At 46.3% G+C, this 19,107-nt stretch overlaps 1 protein-coding gene across 4 annotated transcripts in view; it reads right to left on the minus strand.

Moving 5' to 3' along the window:
• PTK2 (protein tyrosine kinase 2) overlaps window positions 1–19,107 on the minus strand; it is a 263,844-nt gene that overhangs the window by 191,810 nt on the left and 52,927 nt on the right. For all 4 annotated transcript variants that reach the window (XM_088448066.1, XM_088448067.1, XM_088448059.1 and 1 more), the window contains one exon: window positions 10,718–10,744. Coding sequence is in view for 2 of the 4 variants with exons in the window: in XM_088448059.1 (XP_088304185.1) it covers window positions 10,718–10,744 (27 nt within the window). In the remaining 2 variants the exon portion in view is untranslated. The remainder of the gene's footprint in view (window positions 1–10,717; window positions 10,745–19,107) is intronic.

Here is a 19,107-nt window from a genome sequence, read left to right on the forward strand (position 1 = left end):
CAGCTTATACGTTTTATGCACTATAGATTTATTTAGGACAAATTAAGTCCAAATTTGCTTTTGGATTGTATAAGGAAATTGCCTGTATAATTCAGATTTTGCAGTTTTGGAGCGGTAGAATGATTGCAAAACTCACCACAAAACTGCTTCTTGATGGTGCACGGTAGTGATTAGCCCTGAGGTCATGAGTTCAATTCCTGATCAAGGCCCTATCGGTGTGGATTTTGTGTTATATTTGAAATGAGTCATTTTCCACAAAAATGGGGAAAACACAATTATATATAAACGCCACTTCAGTTGATCCATAATATTCAGGAACACAATTATATATAAACGCCACTTCAGTTGATCCATAATATTCAGGAACACAATTAGGATGGATGATCATCTACTAAATATTATAAGATCATAAAACCACTGGAAATATATTTCTATAACTGGAACACAGAGGGTTAGTTGTTAATTTTCAATTCTACATTTATAATCTTTATATTTATACAATTATGTATATAATTTTTAATATTTTGTTTGGAGCGCCTTTTTTTTTTGTCTCATAAGTTTTTTATTTTAATAAATACTAATAAAAGTTATATATTTTATACATTTGGTCCAGAGTGCGCTGGCAGATTAGAGTTTTTTTCTCTTTTTAGTTGACTGAAATACTCGCAGTACAGCGCTGAATATGTGTGCGCTATATAAATGCCTGTTAATTAAATAAATGGCGGCCATTGCGGATCGATTTACTTTATCTAGTTTTCCTGTAATATGAGACCTTTCTTAGGGGGCGATTCAGTAGTTTTTAAAAGGCGTGTCAATTAATGGGCGCCCAATGTTGCAACTGAATTGTTTTTGGGTGCCCACTACTTATCTCGCTTAGACCGGGTTTAGCCACCCAAAAATGGCTAAAACAGTTGGGTGCCCAAACCGCAGACTTTGCGCACACTTCTGATGCACATGTCAGCGCCTAATCATGTGCGAACGGAGCAAACAATTTAATTGCTGTCAGTCAGTCAGGCACGCAGCACTGAAAGCCGCCGCCGCTAACAACGGAATCGCACCCTCAGTGTGCAGTTTCCAACAGGAGATAAAGGCCCTCATTCAGACCCACTCACGAGCGGCTGTCCGCTCGCAAGTGGGTCGACGGTCTGCACTGCGCATGCGCACAACGGAGGGAGCTCCGTCGTGCGCATGCGCGAGACCCGACGAGCGAAGGACTTTCCTTCGCTCGGAGTGTCTGATCAAAGGGGGCGTGCTGTCGATGTTGACTGACAGCACGCCCCCTTTGGTGATAGAGCTCTGATAGAGCCAAAATCACTCCTGGCCTTGCGGTTGAAAAACTCAACCGCAGGCTTTTGCTCGCAGTTTCGATGGTCGCGATGGTCAAGACCATCGCGACCATCATCCTGCACGCTCGTATATGCTGTGGGTGGTGACCCACAGCTATACGAGCGTCCAGGAGGACGCTCCATATTAATGGAGGTGGGCCCTGATTCAGAGCGAGCGCTCTGGTCAGAGCGTCCGGCTCTGAATCAGGGCCAAAGTCCGTTTAGCTAACATTTAGCTAATACATTCTATAAACGAAAGGTGGAAGCAGATTGGTTGCTATGGGTAACTTCTCCATTGGTCCTCTTTAGATAGTTTGATACACCTCCCGCCCGCTCCATGGCCTGAGAACCTGGATATATAACAGGATGGAACCACTGCTAGATTTGACTGTAGTTTGCCACAAAGATGCTACTACAATATGGCCTTGTACTTAAAAGGATGGAGGAGAGACAGAGCTGAGTGCTTTAATGTACCAGACCATCAAAGGACAAATACAAAGTAATCAGATACAGATTCAGCAGACATACAGCCTGAGTGTGAACCCTAACACACCTTCCAATGTAAATGCACTTCTACAGTGGCCCCCTGAGCTGGATGAAGCAGATGGCTTTATGTACAGAGAGAAATGTGCACTAGCTGGAACCAGCAATAGATACAGTGACTCTATCCTGCAGCGCCGCACCTAATACCACACAGCAGGTGACCACATCAGTCATTCACTGGCACAAGCCAAGTACGGGATCCAGCTATTAAAGACCAGCCTGCGACACCAGACAGGAATATCGCCATGTAGACTAATTGCCATGGTGACCAGACCTTACACCACAAATCAGATGTACAGCAGGGGCCCCTTCAAATAAGATGCAATAATACAACAAAAACCTTAATAAAACAAAATGTACGTCTAACAAACAAAATACATAATGACATTTGGAAATTCAGAACAATGCGTTAAAACTATATATTATACATATACATACAGAAATCATGGTGGCAGGAGGGGACAGTTCAATGGCAGGGTGTTGTACAAAATTGAGACACCAGAATGTTACCATATGGGGGGGGGGGGGGGTTATCTATGCACGCTCCCATTATTCGCCCTATCCTATTACAAAAGACGCGGAAATGCACATGGTGAGACCAGCGAAAAGCACAGCACATTTTGGGGAAATCAGTCTGTACCCCATGAAAAAGCCTAACGGACATACAAAAACAAATATAGAAGTATTAGTGGACCTAATAAAAGTATTTTAAGTTCTTAAATTGTGTCAAGTGGCTGTTCTATGCAGATTTGTAGGTGTGGCAAAATGATAAAAGGCTAAAACTTAGGGTTAGGCACCCCCCCCCCCCCGGAGGTTAGGTTTAGGCTAGGGGAAAGGGGGGGGGGGGTAAGGTTAGGGTTAGGAAACCCAAAGGGATGGTTAGGGGGTAGAATTAGGTTAGACAATACTTACCTTAGGATAATCGGGATTTCCTCCTCTGCCGGGATGCCGCTGTCGGGATTCCAACCGCCGGGCATGGGTCCGGCGGTAAATCATACCGATTCCAACATGACATGTCATTATTAAAGGCTCATACACACTAGACGACGTGTGTATGAGCAGACATCGGCAGTGGCAGGGCCAGTAGGGATGCAGACATATGTAAGTGCATCCACACTTGCTGATGCCGACCACGATGAACGACGGCTTGGGGGGGGGGGGCCAGGCTGCAATCTGCAGCATTGCATCGCTGCTTGTACAACAGACTGGGGATACAGTTATCGCCTCGCGGAAGCGCGCATCGTTCGTCATTCAGCGCATACACACTGGGTGATATGCGCGATACATCGTTGAACGATCTTTTTAATGGATTTTGTCCAGTGTGTACTCTGCTTAAGTTAAATAAAAAAATATTTTTGCCTAGTTATTAAGGAGGGTGTCCAAACGGTTCTGAACAGAGTCCCCACGTTTTTAGCCAAAAACAGGGATTTTACACAAGTTTTCGCCTGCTCAGAGATGGGGAATACAGTTCGCCTTTTTTTGTATATAGTTTGCGCGCATGCAATAGGATTGCACGATATGCATTTTTGTGCAAAAAGTTCGCACCTACAAGTTTTTGCTTTTTCGCGGCTAATTGAATCCGGCCCATAGTGTTTTCAGAGCATTTCAGCCCTGACCGCAGCCTAACTCTAAGGTCCATGTCGACATTTTGATCACACGCCCTATGGCAACCAGTCATGACACATGATGTATAGTGAGCAGAGGTGCTTTGGAATGCCCCACTAAGCTCTGCCTACCATGACAGCCAACCCCTCCTTCTCCCCCCTCTGCTATCACATGACATGGTGTGTGTGTGTGTGCACGTGTGTCAGGCATACTAGTCTGCCTTTCAGGGAGATTGTGAGAGGAGATAATGATTAGTAGAACAGACCATCACATGCATGCCTAAAAGGGTACTTAGCATGTTATTCAGAGAAAACTTACAAAAATAAATAAATAAATAAATAAAAAGGCTATGAGGAATTGCTGCTTTATAATTACATTCCTGAGCATGTCAACAACCTTGCAGCACCCATTAATATTTCAGATGCAACCTCCCAGATATTCAGGGCCATTAATCAAGCTCCATATTGACAAAGTAAAATGTTCCCCATTTTCTTATAATAAATGTTGTATTATTTTTTTACACTTATAGATAGTGTAAGTCTGAGTTCAGGAACCGGGAAAAAAAACCTGCAAAAGCAGCAATAAATATATATAGCAGCCACTTTGCAAAACCTAAAGCCTCTGTTTCAGCAGGTTCCGCCTGTCTTCCAGCAGACATGGACAATCCGGTTTGCTCAGGAGCCTGGGGGACAGATAAGCGCTCCTTTGTCTGAGAGAGGTTCTTATGTTAATGCTTAAAGGCGCCCGTACACGCTGCGATATGGATTAATACATAGACTTTTGTTTCGCCCAAATATGCAGTAAACCACCGATATAAAAACCAATAGTTATCAGACCACCGATCCCAACATTTATCAGGTACAGCTCAATCAGATCCAGGCCGTCCAGACGTGGCCGTACACTGGAGCTCATTCAGACCCGGACGCTAAGCGGCGCTCTCACGCAGCTAAAAGGGGCCGGGTATGCAAATGTCGCGATCGCACTGTCTGGTGTAAGGACGCCCTCTATATCTTAGAGAGCGGCAGCAGAGCAAACGCACACCGGAAGTATAAAGACGCCCGCCTTTCTATCTTAACACACGTCATCTCCAGGGAGTGTCTGAACAATTGAAACCATCGAGAATCATCGGAGCTGCACGCAGCGCTTGAGGCAGACCTTACCCCGCTGCAGGCACTGCGATCACTGCAGGCTGAAATACAACCAAGTGACGTGTACAATGACGCTTCTTTCCTAAATATGCACACCCCAAAAATGCTGTTTAGACGCCCCTGCGTTCGCACATACACTCCCCCGTTCACAAGCACCTTTCCCTGTCACCACCCACAAATGGCGCGGTCACTCAAAGTAGTGTCCAGTCTGTCTTACGAGCGCTCAATTACCGACCGCAATTAGTGACTCGCGAATGCGTATATTGCCGCATGCGCAAACGTGCGATAATCGCACATAGCATGCATACGCAGCTTAGCGAACGGGTCTGAATCGGGCCCCCAGCTCATAAATTCTCCCGTCAGCAGGTCACCGTCACTCAGCTTGTAGCCAGTGAAAGTAAAATTGTATTAAGTTCTCAGCATTATGTTCCCTTACTAGATTTAGCAAACTGAGTCAATAGTAAAAGGTCCAACACTCAATAGCATGGGTTTTGTATATTCTGTTGACATTCGTAATGTCAACATTATTAGAATGTTGACAAAATGCTCCGAGTGGTCCTGTGGGATTTCCTGGTTAGGAGGGTCCGTAGAAGCGCTAACCCACAATCCTAACCCTCCCGTAGCCTAACCCTAACCCACCAGTCCATGCAGAAGGTCCACATTCTTCAGCAGAGAACAAATTTAATGTCGACATAACTAACATTGGGGGTGATTAAATTCACCAGGAGTTGCTAGCGCTGAGAGGGAGAGCTCCCGGAGCTATTCACTTCACCGCGATGTTTATTCCGATGGGAAGCAGTAAAGTTGGAAAATGGCGGTTCTCAAGACTTAACCTGGGTGTTTAGCCGTGAGAACTGGCATTCTTCGACTAAAGTGCCAGTTACGAGGCTGTTAGCGCCGTGCTAAGCCGGAAATTGGCCTCGCGGCCAGCGCTTTAGTCGGGTTTCTCCTTGCACCCTCAGGAGGGTACGAGGAGAAATCATTAGTCGGATTAAACAACACGCTGAACTGAATCGCCCCTATTGCGGTGTCAACATAGAGGGAAAAAAATAACTAAATACAAACTCTACCTAATGATTGCATCCCAATAGTATAGAAATTGAAAAACTACCATAGAGTAAGTCCACGTATAACTATTACCCCGTTCACACCGAGCAGAGAAGCTGGTGTGACACAGGTTCTGGCTTGGTGTGAAAGTGTCGGCGACAACCCGGGTCCAACAGGAGGTCTGAACCGGGCAAGTCACCTGAAGCCCCGGCTTCAACCAGTTTTCAGTATCCCAGGTCGGAGCCGGGCATCAGTGTGAAAGGGGTATATTATTGATATTAGAAGTCCACTTTTATTCGTTTTTTCAAAGCAAAACTAGCTCAGAACGGTACACACACACACACACACATATATACATACAGATATATAGATAGATAGAACATCTATACAAGGTGGAGCATTACTCCTTACACACAAGTTTTCCTAATGACCACTAATGAGAGGATATCGGAGCTAGACAGACACTATAATATAATATATACATCTACCCTCCCACTTATTAGCTCTGCGCCTATGTGATGCTGAGGAGAGGAGTGAGAAGGGGGGGTGTGAGCAGAAGGGACCAATGAGACACCGCTGTCAGACATTGTGCCTCCCGATTGGTCTTCCCACTCTCACACATCTTTTACAGCCAATTCAAAATGGCCAATGGAAACGTTCACCTCTGTGTGGTGGATAATGGAACTAACATCACTTGTGTTTAAAAAATCTAATAATAATAATAATTAATAATAATAAGATATAACAATGGATGAATACTGTGCTCTGGTTGGAGCGGGGAAGGTAGTCTGTGCGCAGCTTCCCTAAGAGGTGTCCGGTCTCTAAATTGGTATCTGAAGGTTTGGAAGGGTAACGCTGCACAGGTGTAGTTGGGAGATGGTGGTGACTGAGGGAAAGGTGGGGGAAGGGAACGGGATGAGGGTGTGCGGGGGAAGGGGTGGGCGAGCGGATGGGGAAAGCCTGTGAGGTGGGGTGGCTGTGTGTGGTAATCTATACTGGTGTGGGGTGGTGTGTGATGCTGGCGTGAATAAATACTGGACAGTGAATACTGGTCCTGGTAGGTCCAAGCTACACAGAGCTACACCAGCTGCCACACATCGACGCTACCTGCCTACTCGGCCCACCAATCTCCAGCTGAAACCAGAGCCAACACCGTGAAAGCCAAACCCAGCTGCCCTGGAGCTGGAAGTTAGGGCTAAGCGGAACGCTGAACATCATGTTCACAGCCTGTCACCAGCACCCAGTGAGGAACACGCGGACGCATGGGTGTCTACATCTGCTAAGAGAGCCGCAGGATTGCTCCCCCAAGAAGGGTCCTGACCCACTGCCAAGACATCGAAAGTTAAGGCCCCCATACATCAGAGATTGATTGCAGCAATCGTGCAATATGCAATCGATTGAAAAAGGGAAAGATTTTTATATACAAAAGATTGCAAATTGCACGATTGCTGCAATCAATCTCTGATGTATGGGGCCTTTAGCTGCTACGGTAACCACCACCCCGCCCACACCAACGGCAAGATGACGCCGCGCACCAGTACGAGTGAGACGGACCACCGGTGAAACACCCACACTCATGATTCTACCTTGAGAAGCCAGGACCGCATGGGCACAGCAGCACAACGCCCCCGGTCCAACACCAGCGCACCCAAGCGACAAGGACACAAGGCTCCAGATGGACCCCTGCCCCACCCACCAAACTTACCGGTAAGTGATAAAGTCTAAGCTCTAGCACTGGAACACCCTGGACTGTGCATCCACGGAGCTAGCCAGGCTACTCCCACCTTGGAACTATTCAACCCCGCACCCCCTCCCTCACTAACAGGGCATGGACTTTTCCCCTTGGACTGCAACAAGCTCTATACGGTTCTGAGCCCAGGAGGGACTTGTACAAGTACTTCAAGCACTGTGGGTCTGATTCAGACCCGCTCGCAAGCGGGTCGATGGTGGGCCAGTGCGCAAGCCTCGGTGCGAGCGCAAAAAAGCATTCACTCCAGTGCTTGCAACAAACGGGTCGGCTGTCAAAGTTGATCGACAGCTCGCCCAGTTTCGTAGGCGGGGAGGGGGGGTGGCTGGGCAAACGGAGGCGTTCCTGCAGGAACGCCTCCGTTTGTGGGCGGCCATACTGACATCACTCGTGATGTCAGTAGGTGGGACTTCCTGCTCCATAAGGGTAAGGGTAAGGGTCTCGTCGCAAGCCCGATGGTCGCGATGGTCTTGACCATGGCGACCATCACCTGGCCGCTCGCAAAAGCTGTGGGTGGTCACCCACAGCTATACGAGCAGCCAGGAGGCTGCAACTTAAAAAACAAGCGCCCGCCCTGATTCAGAGCGAGCGGCTCTGAATCAGGCCCTGTGTCTCTTATTTGTACACTGCAATAAACACCTGTTCCCCATGTATTCACCAGTATAGATTACCACACACAGCCACCCCACCTCACAAGCTTCCCCCGTCTCCCAATCCGCCCGCCGCCACCCCCCCCCTTCCGTACACCCTCATCCCCCCCTTTCCCCCAGTCACAACCATCTCCCAGCTACACCTGTGCAGTGCTACCCTTCCAAACCTTCTAATAATATTAAGAGTTAAAGGGCTCAATCCAATTGTTTGCGAAGAGTGCGATGTGCCGTTGCCTACAATGCCAGCGTATCTCTCACCCCTTGCGACCCGCTCAGAGCCCGAAATCACATCATTTTGCTCAGAGCCCTATGGGGCTGCAAGCACTTCCATGTGAATATGGACTGCCGTAAAGTGCGACCATTAACGCGATAACGCACCTGCCTGATCATCGCGGATAATTGGACAGAGCCCTTACTCTAAATGTCCAGAAAAGGCTGATTTCAAAGCGTCTACATAAGATAATATAAAATGCTCACACGTCAGTTCATATCAATGTACAGAGCCAATAAGTTACTCAGTAACCGGTAAGTACTGCAGAAGATTAGCATACCACTAATTAGGTCAATAAAATCATCTTTCATATCTATAAAAAGACGAGGGGCCGTATTCAATTTAGAGCGAAAAGCCGTTTTCGCGTGTTTTTGGTGAAAACTTTTCACTGATGACGTCATTTTCGCCTGTTTTGATTGGACTCCGGAAAGTCAATGTAATAGGCGGAAAAGTTTCACCTATGAATAGCAGGCGGAAAAAAGTGCAGAATTGGGGTTTTGGGGTGCAACGTTGCAGGAATCCACGTGCAGCCTTCAGACAGTTGGGGGACAAAGTTAAAAACTAGCGAACTTGACTCTGGGGGGGTCCCCAAGTATGCCCCAAGTGTTTTTATCATTGCAGGGGCTTGTGGCAGGTAGATTTTTCACAATTTTTTAAACTTAACTTTAGCAACTTAAAAATATGCTGGCCCCCATTTTCAAGTACCCCAAATTTGCTGGGATAACTTATTTTCTGCAAATAAAACTCCAGAATACTATTCTTCACCACTTATACAAAAACTCTATTTAGCAGCTATTGAGCCAGTTTTAAAAACACCAAATACCTTCAGCAAGCCAAATCGGGGGTAACCATAGGGAACCCCCATGTCAGAGCATCTTTTGGGGGGTGTCAGGCTGATTTCCCCATTTCTGACAGGGCTTTCCGCTTGTTTAAGTTTCGCAGGGTCCCGTTTTCGCCTACTTTCAAATTGAATACAGCGATACACTGGCACGCGCGCGATACTTTTCCGCCTGCAAAACACGAGATGTAGGCGAAAAGTCCGGGAGCCAGAAAGTATCGCGGTTCAGTTCAAATTGCATACGGGCCTATACTTCAATATACTGTACAAATCAGTCTCTCCAGCCCCTAAATACCGAACTCAGCAAAACATTCAGACGTTTCTCATGTGAACGCTGCCATATTTCTGCAAAACTCTGGGCCTGATTCAGAGCCGGACGCTATTTGCGCTCGCTCGTTCAGAAAAAGGGCTATTTAAATTGAGCGCTCGCTCTTTGCGGTCTGTTGACGCCTCTATGTCTGAGCGAGGCGAACGAAACATGCGCTCGCTATTTTGTAAAGACGCCCCCTGGCCGCTCGCATCCTACGTCATCTCCGCTATTTATTTGATTAATCGAGTACATTGAAAGGCGTATGAACTGCTCGCAGTGCTTGTGGTTGGATTTTCCTACCGCAATCATGGGAACAGTTCAGGCTAAGAAACAACCAAGTGACGTGGTCGATGACGCTGCTTTGTTAATTATGCACACCCTTAAAACGCCCGTTTTGACAGTTTGGCACGCCTGCGTTCGGATCTCCACTCCCCGTTTTCAAGCACCTTCCCCTGCTACCACCCACAAACGCCTCATCCTGTCACTCAAATTAGCAGGCATTCGCTATTTTGCGAGTGCTCGATTTCCGACCGCAATGACTGGTTGGCGCATGCGCATTACGACCCATACGCATGCGCAGTTGTGCGAACATCGCTCGGAGCGAACGAGCGGCTCTGAATCAGGCCCTCTGTACCACACCCCAAGTCAGTCCATAACGAAAGATAGCCTGTTGGACTGATTTCTGGACTTTAACATTTGAAGCATCAGACAGTTACATTCTTAAATCAGAGAAAATAAAACCACAATTGTTTGATCATAAATTTTCCACCAACTCCAAGTGGAACAGGCACAAGCGATAAAATGCTTAAGTTGGATACAGACTTAACCCAATCTCTTGGCGTCACTTTGGGAGTAAAGTTTACAAGAAATACTCTGAATCAGACGGATAATTGACGGGTACTTGTAAACTTATTTTATAAAAAGCAGCTAAAATTCCTTTACGCTAAGATACCAAACGACAGTCCGGTCTAGTATGTTAAACATCTTTTTAAATGTGTTTTTGGCAATCAAATCAAATCTCCCTCTTCCTCCCAAGCCGCAGTTTAGCCCGTTAGTCCGGTAGCGTTACCATTTTGTTAACCGAAGCAACTTTGAAAACAGGAAATAATATTTGCATAGTGAATCTGATTTGAATGCTGCAATTAACTTCTAAGCTCTTCTTTATGGTATTAAAGCCACCTGCATCTTATGCTACAAGGTACAGATCAGCAGAATAGGAAACGGAACACTCACCCGATGGGAACGAAAGCCTTGAAATATCTGTAAAACAGAAAAAGAGAACATTGGTCAATGTGAGGCATCAAGGTCAAGGGAAGGGGGGAGGGGGGAGGGGAGTCTTTATTGTGAGAAGGGTTCAGACCCAAATTTGACAATTCCCAAATTATACCTTCACATTTTCTTTAAAACTAGACCCCCTACTGGACATCAGGTGACTAAATAATTTTGCAAATATACGTTATAAAAATAGTGAACAAATATCTGATTTGTATAAATAGGTGCTCTATTCTTACCAGTTATAGAGCCATAGCTTTCGTCTCTGTCCCATAATCCCATTATCTCTTCCTAAGCACTCCTGTCAATCTTATTTACATCAGAGAATTGCCCTTTGCTAGGATGTGGAGGGTCTCTCTCTCTCACAGATCACTATGCGATTTGACAGGAGATGGGGAAGTGCACAAAAACCTAATGTTCCACAAATTACAGTCTCCTAGCTAACAGAGAGGCGTGGCCAGAGGCTCGGGCTCTTTTCAGCCAGCAGCCCCAGCACTGGCCAGTGTGAAAGGTATTAATTACACTTGTCTACTAGTACTTTAAGATGAATGAATTATGTAGAGCAGAGTCCTCCAGCAGCACAGAGTATATCAGGAGATGAGTGATGTGTTAGTGAGGACAGGGCTGCATGTGATGGGGTATCCGGATGACAGGTCTACAACAAAAAGGTTAAACGGTCAATAGGTCGACACCAGAAGGTCAACAGGGTCAAAATGTCAACAGCAAATTAGTTTGAAAGGTTAAAAAGTCAACATACAAATGGGTGACACAAACACGGTCAACATATGGTTTTTCAGGATTTTTGGGGTTAGGCTCAAAATTTATTTATTTTTATTTTTTTTTAAAGGGAAACTTATGTCGACCGTGTGAATGTCGACCTTTTAACCCTGACGACATTCTGGTGTTGACCTATTGACTGTCTACCTTTTATTGTAGACCTATCAATCCACACCCAATAACATGATGTGAGGAGAATAGAGACAGCAGGAAGCCACAGACAGAGTTATATAGTGGGAGTAGCAGGATCCCCAGCAGCACAGAGTATATCAGGAGATGGGTGATGTGTTAGTGAGGACAGGGCTGCATGTGACAGGGGCAGTGACATGATGTGAGGAGGGGAATGGAGGCAGCAGGAAGCCATTGAAATAAAAGTTTCACTTCAGTATGCATGACTACTCCTACAGTATTACCTCCTATTATTATGTCTGATCTGTGCAGTGACCTACTGGCTGCCATGTATGGTGTACACAGGATGCACACTGGTGGTAACAGAGCTGGGTAATAAGAGGTTACATATGGCTGTGACCAATCACTCAGGGCACTCTCTGTATGTAACGAGCGGCTCGGGGGTGAATGCCATATCTGAGCGCTGGGCACAGCTCATCTTCTATTTCGCTTTGAATAGATGCAGATTGCAATCAGAGATAACAGGGAAGCTGTGGAATGATATTAAGGGTCACAGAAAATCAAATTTAAATAAAGTTTAATATAGAACTGAAAGAAACCACGTCACAAGCTGACCTAAGCATTAACAAGGAGTGTACCCCAACTTATCAGCGGTGTACCCCACAGGCTCGTGTCCATAAACACAATAACCCTTCCAACATTGTGTTGTATGGACATATAGGCAATTTGTAACAGAACCGTAGCAACGTAAATAAGACTCCGAGACCAGAAATATTTGAATTTAAATAGAACAATGACTCTATATCCCCATGTCCTGTAACGCCCTGTGCACAGATCTAGCCCTAATCACATACATATAAACGTGGCATGCTGGCCACACCACGCTGCCGTGGCCAGGAGATGCCTGCAGATCACAGCCATAAGCCACTGAGCGGGGTTAAGGCGGGTACACACTAGACAATGTGTATATCTAGCGATGCGAGTGACGATACACAGCCCCCCCCCCCCGCCCCCTACGGGCCGACATATCGGGCAGCCGATACAGATCAGGCGATCCGATGTCCAATATGTCGGCCCCTGTATCCCGCAGCATGGGGCTGTCAGCCACATAGTCAGGATGAGCTGCATGCAGGGCCGACCTGATGATACGGCTCGACCCCACAGGAGCGCACATGGCCCGACATAATGGGTACACGTTGCACGATTTGTCGTTCCGATCAGTCGGAATCAGGCAATTTGTTAAACAAAAAAAAAAATAGCGATACAGAGATATAGAGAGAGATAGATATATATATTTATTTATGTAGCCAGCTTTAAAGATATATCTGCAGATGATGGTGGTTCACACTGAACCACCATCATCTGACCGCGGGTCCCGCTGGCGAGGGTCGCATCGCGCCCCCTCATCATGGCCTCTGCCGCAAGTCTACGGGCGGTCGTCTGACTGCCTGTACACACAGCACGATGTGCAGATATATCTGCCATATGCGATAGGTCAGTGATCGACATCATTCACAGACATATGGTCTGCACACACTGGGCGATGGGCACATGATATATTGGCCAGTGTGTACCCAGCATTATCTGCCAACCACACTCACAAACAATGCAGCCTTGGGTGAGGGATCTGTCAGAAGATCTACTCATTAATTAGCTGTGATTAGCTAATGGTAGCTATATAAATCACTTCTACAAGACTACACAACAGAGGAGAGTCAGAGCAAGACAAGAATACATAGGAGGTCACTGATAAAGTGCAATTTCACCAGGGTTAGTGCCTCTCGGGATTCAGTCTTTATCACCCATATGTCTTTACAACAGTCTGTAGCCAATCAGGTCGGTAAACTTCACAGCAGCACAGAGTATTTAGCTATTCATCTTCTGTGACTGGTCCGCTCATGCAATCGTGTTACAGAGGACAGTGGCTGTGACATGTTGTGAGAAGTGATGGCAGCAGGAATCCATAGGCAGAGATTTATAACTTGGAAAGAGCAGCACAGAGTATATCAGGAGATGAGTGATGTGTTAGTGAGGACAGGGCTGCATGTGACAGGGGCAGTGACATGATGTGAGGAGGGGGTTGGAGACAGCAGGATGACAGACACAGTTATATAGTGGGAGGAGCAGGGTCCCCAGCAGCACAGAGTATATCAGGAGATGAGTGCTGTGTCAGTGAGGACAGGGCTGCATGTGACAGGGGCAGTGACATGATGTGAGGAGGGGAATGGAGACAGTAGGATGACAGAGTTATATAGTGGGAGGAGCAGGGTCCCCAGCAGCACAGAGTATATCAGGAGATGAGTGCTGTGTCAGTGAGGACAGGGCTGCATGTGACAGGGACAGTGACATGATGTGAGGAGGGGAATGGAGACAGCAGGATGACAGAGTTATATAGTGGGAGGAGCAGGGTCCCCAGCAGCACAGAGTATATAAGGAGATGAGTGCTGTGTCAGTGAGGACAGGGCTGCATGTGACAGGGGCAGTGACATGATGTGAGGAGGGGAATGGAGACAGCAGGATGACAGAGTTATATAGTGGGAGGAGCAGGGTCCCCAGCAGCACAGTACAAAGCTTCTGTCAGAGTGGTTTCAAACATCTCTCATATAGGACGTACATAATACATCCAACTTGTTGAAAGTAAATCAGTCACCTATATACAGCAGGCATTTTGTGCGGTAAACTATGTATAAAACAGCTGCCATAGTCACTGAGGCATGAGGCACAAGTGAGGTCACTAGCTCCTAGCGAATTGAGAGTCTGCCTTCTCAGTAGGACAATTGGCGCAAAAAAAAAACTACCACAATATTCTATACAATAGCTCCTATGCAAACTGACAAATAGAAGCTGCCAGAACTGATGATACTGGAGCCACTTCAGATCACCGCTAGAATATAGATATATACAGTATGACACCACCAAATGTATTGCACTATTAATAAGATGGGAACGGAAAGTTTAGCTCATACATAATAGATTTGAAAGAAGAAGAAGTACAATGTTTATTTCCATGTACCAAGAAAAAGAAAAAAGTACTATACAACTGTTTATATAATCTACACAGGTTACGTACACTCGCTGACGCCCAGCTCCTCTAATGAATATATATTACACCCATCGCGCTACAAGATGGAATTAGCCGTTAAAGTGCGCACACAGCACATTGCCGGGAACGCAGAGGACGCTGGGAAGAACAGATCTGATACAGAGACGGAATAATTCATGAACGTTAATGGTGCAGAGCTTGTGGTGTGCGAGTAAGAAGTGTTATAATGACTGGTATACTGATAATGGGTAACTACAGAGGGCCAGTCCCAGTCATCCAGGGAATGTATGGGAAGACCTGTCTGAGAAAAGCTCTGCATGAACACTACATTACACATTGTTCCCTACAGAAGCGTATTCCCTATGACAGCCATTCCTGTGGCTAGTGGACTACATGAATGAAGCTGCCTGCAGGGGACATGTGTACCGCATACAGCACCAGAGGGGTCCGATATAGCGCTGTATTACCAACAGAACCCTGGCAGTCTCCAAACTCGCTGCCCTGGCACCTGCTTTCTGTAATGCTGGCGGAGGACAGATCACGATAATGGGGCATACACACCGTCAGATCTGTGGTCAGATATGAACCATAACGATTTTAAAAATCGTTCACATCAAGAAAATCTGACATGTGGGCCTGCAACGATGAGCGGTGCGCGTTCCCGCATGTCAGATAACGATATCGGACATCTCATGTGTTTGCAGACAGATTTGGACGATTTCGTTAATTTTAATACTGTCTGAAATCGTTCAAACCGTTGGTAAAATCATTCTGATCGATAAATATTACATTGGTGGGTAATTGTGAAGTCAAAATAATAAACACAGAAAGGTGACACTACACCCTCTACTCCCTTTAAATTGCTGTACAAAGAAAAGGTTTCTGGGATAAAAGCTCTGTCCCACAAAGCTTGCAATCTAACTGCCAATGTTTTACTTTTGTTCATTCACAACACAAAGAGTTACACCAGACATCTTCATTTGCAAAAATATATTCATTTTACATAAGAAATATAGCCCGGGACTTTAAATGGGAGTTTCTCACTCAATTGCGCTACTATTCTAGGACTCCCCCTGGGACCTGGTTAGTGCACTTATCAGAGTCCAGGCCATCACATAAAGTTGGGACCACTGCAGATCCCCTTTGCTCTAAGCTGGGGTCTCTCTGCCGGGCAGGGGCTAGGTATTAGGGCACTACATTCATTCATGTAGAAACCCGGCCTGCAATGACATTTAGTTGAAAATTAATTTACTAAACTCCTAGTGATAATAATAGTAAGGACATGCAGTCCCTCAGAGTCGTTTGTGGGCCATTTGTGAATACACAACCAGCGCAGGAACACAGAGACTCCCTCCCCAGTGGTAATGGAGCCATTTCCCTTACCGTCCCAACACACAAAAGACACAACATCTCCTAACAGGCACAGACTGAGAGAACAGCAGCCCACTGGGGAGGTTGTTGGGGGGTGCACTCAGCGCACACAAAGGAACAACTACCTGAGCTCTCAATAGAGACCCCGGGATCTTTTGTTGTAATTCAAACCAGAGTCCGTTAATTAGGAATTAAGTCTAGCCAAACAATAGACCAGCCCAAGCTCCGAATCTTTCTACGGTTATCATGGATGTGCCCCAAACTCACACACAGGTCTGTCACTTGCTGCCGGACTAAACTGACAGCCAAAAACCATAGTATCTGCAATCAACGTCAAGCAATACAAATTATGTATTACCGAACGTGCAATGGAACTACAATTCCTCGAAAACAAACACACGTATTATAAATCTGCTCGGAATTCTTAAGTGATGTTACTAGTGTGCAGATCTAATGCTTATAGGTCACCTGGTAGTGTGCACCAAGTAACTGTACTATATGAACCATAGCAAATATTAGCAAAGCAGTATACAATAAACACACAAACAGTACAACGGGGCCATCACAAATAGTAACGAAACTATAAACAGGAACTTTATCGCTTATTCTTAGCTATAAGCAGGCGGCTGTCGGGAATATGTCCTTAATTTGACACTTTAGATGGTTACGTCGTTGCTATGGGTGTTTAACCTAACACACCAGACACGAATGTGACCCAAATGACCAGTATATTCTCTTCCCATTCCCTGTCCCGTAAATAAAAGGGTCTTTTTCCCCCCACAAAGGAAGCAGCCGTCTTACATCTCTTACCATAGGGGGACCTCTCCATGTACAGTCTTTTCTTCAGGAATATCTCCAGCAAGGCTCTGTTGCTGCGACTTCTGTCTTCCGGATCCAAATGCTTCGCCGGCATTGAGACCCGATTTCCCCTGGAACGTGGAGGAACTGTCTGAGCTGCTGGGCACTTCCTGAGCTCCGACTACAAAAATGTCTTTTGTTCAGTCTCGGTCACACAAAAGGAGCTCGTCACTGGTCTGCTGGACTCGGTCAGATCCCCCCCTTTTGCAGTAGCAGATGGGGGTGGATGTATTTCAGCCCGTCTGCAGTGGGGGTCACGGCACAATAAATCTTGAATGGGACGCTACCCCCCCTGCCCTGGGTGTAAAGGGCATTTTTTATTATTTCATTTTCTATGGTAATTACCATTTGTTTGCCTGGGCTGACAGACCCTGCAGGCTGCACTTTCATGCTGGCAAATCCATCTGTTTTTGGAATTTTAGAGCAACTTATTGGAAATGCAATCCACTATGGGGCACCGGCGAAAGGTATCCAAACACCGGGCCAACCGGCGGCTGCTATAAATAAACCTATCTAGTGCCTGTGCGGATAGAGCGCTTGGTACACAGGGCAGTGTCAGCAATATCCTAGCAAATAATTCAATCTTGCAGGTAAGCAGACACCAACCACTCTGCATCTGGGGATTTAACATGAATTAAAATACCCAATTGTACACGCAACCGTGGCAGTTCCTATTTCTCTTTATTACACTGAAAGGCAACACTCCCCGTCACCAGCTTTGTCTAGGGTTTCCCAGTTCATAAAAGTGAGACGCTTTTTCCCGTGGGGGTAACGGGACCATTATGCACCAGCTGAGACCCTAAGCGCCTCCTCCGAAACACGAGAGGACACGTCTAGCACCAAAATGTGATAGAGCGGCCACAGAGTATACCCCTGCCAGCTGCACTCAACGTCAGTTTCTTCTCTAAATAATCATTTCAAAGACCTCAGCCAGGGCAGCTGACTATACTGGCTTTTATATCAGTGTGCCGAGCGTTTTACAAGTTACAGATGCTCCGATTTTCTTTATACGGGAGTCTGTGTTGCACCAAGCAGCTGGCCAAATCTCTACATGGCCTCCAAGGAATAGGGGACGAAAAAGGTCCCTCACCCCGACCATCATAAGTAGGGCCGATTTTTTAATTTCGGCTGTAGGGTGGTAGCAGTAGCCTCTAGCTAGCAGTGTCCACTCACCCTTCTGTCCTTGCTCATGACGGGTCTGTCATGTATAAATAAAGCTTAGTGACTCTGGTGTGCGCAGAAAGTTACGCAGCGACATTGGCCTTGAAGTCCGTAACAGGATTTACATTTAAATGGGACACTTGTTTTTCTTCTGGTGCACAGAAAAGCATATAACCTACCCATATTCAGCAGAGCTAAAATAAAACATTATTGGGATCACACGCAGTAAGAAGTAAAAAACATTTGTGGCCTTTTGACCTCAAAAATGTGTTTTCTTGCGCTGTACATGTGCGCCAAATCGCCATACGCATGCTGACCGATATACATTTACCACTTCCGCCAACTCGCCTGAAGGAGGAGACAGGGTGGGAGGAGAACTATAGATGTAACCGAAATACAGTAAGGACGTGTTCTTGGAAAATGGGCGTCAAACATCCCTTTTGGGGGGGGGGGGGGATCTGAAGAGAGTGGTTTTATTTACCCAAATGTAGACAATAAAGTCACATTTGCAATTGTTATTTTGTGTAGGACATCTGGTGTGGACTGTATCTACAATATTCAGACAGACAGTCAATAGGTTGACACCAAACAGTCGACAGGCAATAGGTCGACCAGGTCAAATGGAAAAGGTCAATATGTATTTTTTTTATTTTAAATAATTTGTTATTTTAACCCTAATCCTCACCCAAACCCTCCCCCTGGTGCCTATACCTACCCCTTCCCCGAAGTTTTAACCTAACCCTCCACCTAGTGCCTAACCCCAAACTTCCGGACCCGAACTCTCCACCTAGTGCCTATTCCTAAACCGCCCCATCCTCACCATAATTCCCTCTAGTGCCTAACCCTCCCCTTCCGCACCGTAGCTCCCCCTAGTGCCTAACCCTTCCCAGAAGCTTTAAAATGACCCTCCCCCTAGTGCCTAACCCCCCCCTTCCACACCCTAACCCTCCACCAAGTGCCTAACCCTCTCCTTCCGCACCGTAGCTCCCCCTAGTGCCTAACCCTTCCCAGA

The sequence above is a fragment of the Taudactylus pleione genome, unplaced genomic scaffold, assembly GCF_031769625.1.
Source record: "Taudactylus pleione unplaced genomic scaffold, aTauple2 ptg000450l, whole genome shotgun sequence".
NCBI classification, from domain to species: domain Eukaryota; kingdom Metazoa; phylum Chordata; class Amphibia; order Anura; family Myobatrachidae; genus Taudactylus; species Taudactylus pleione.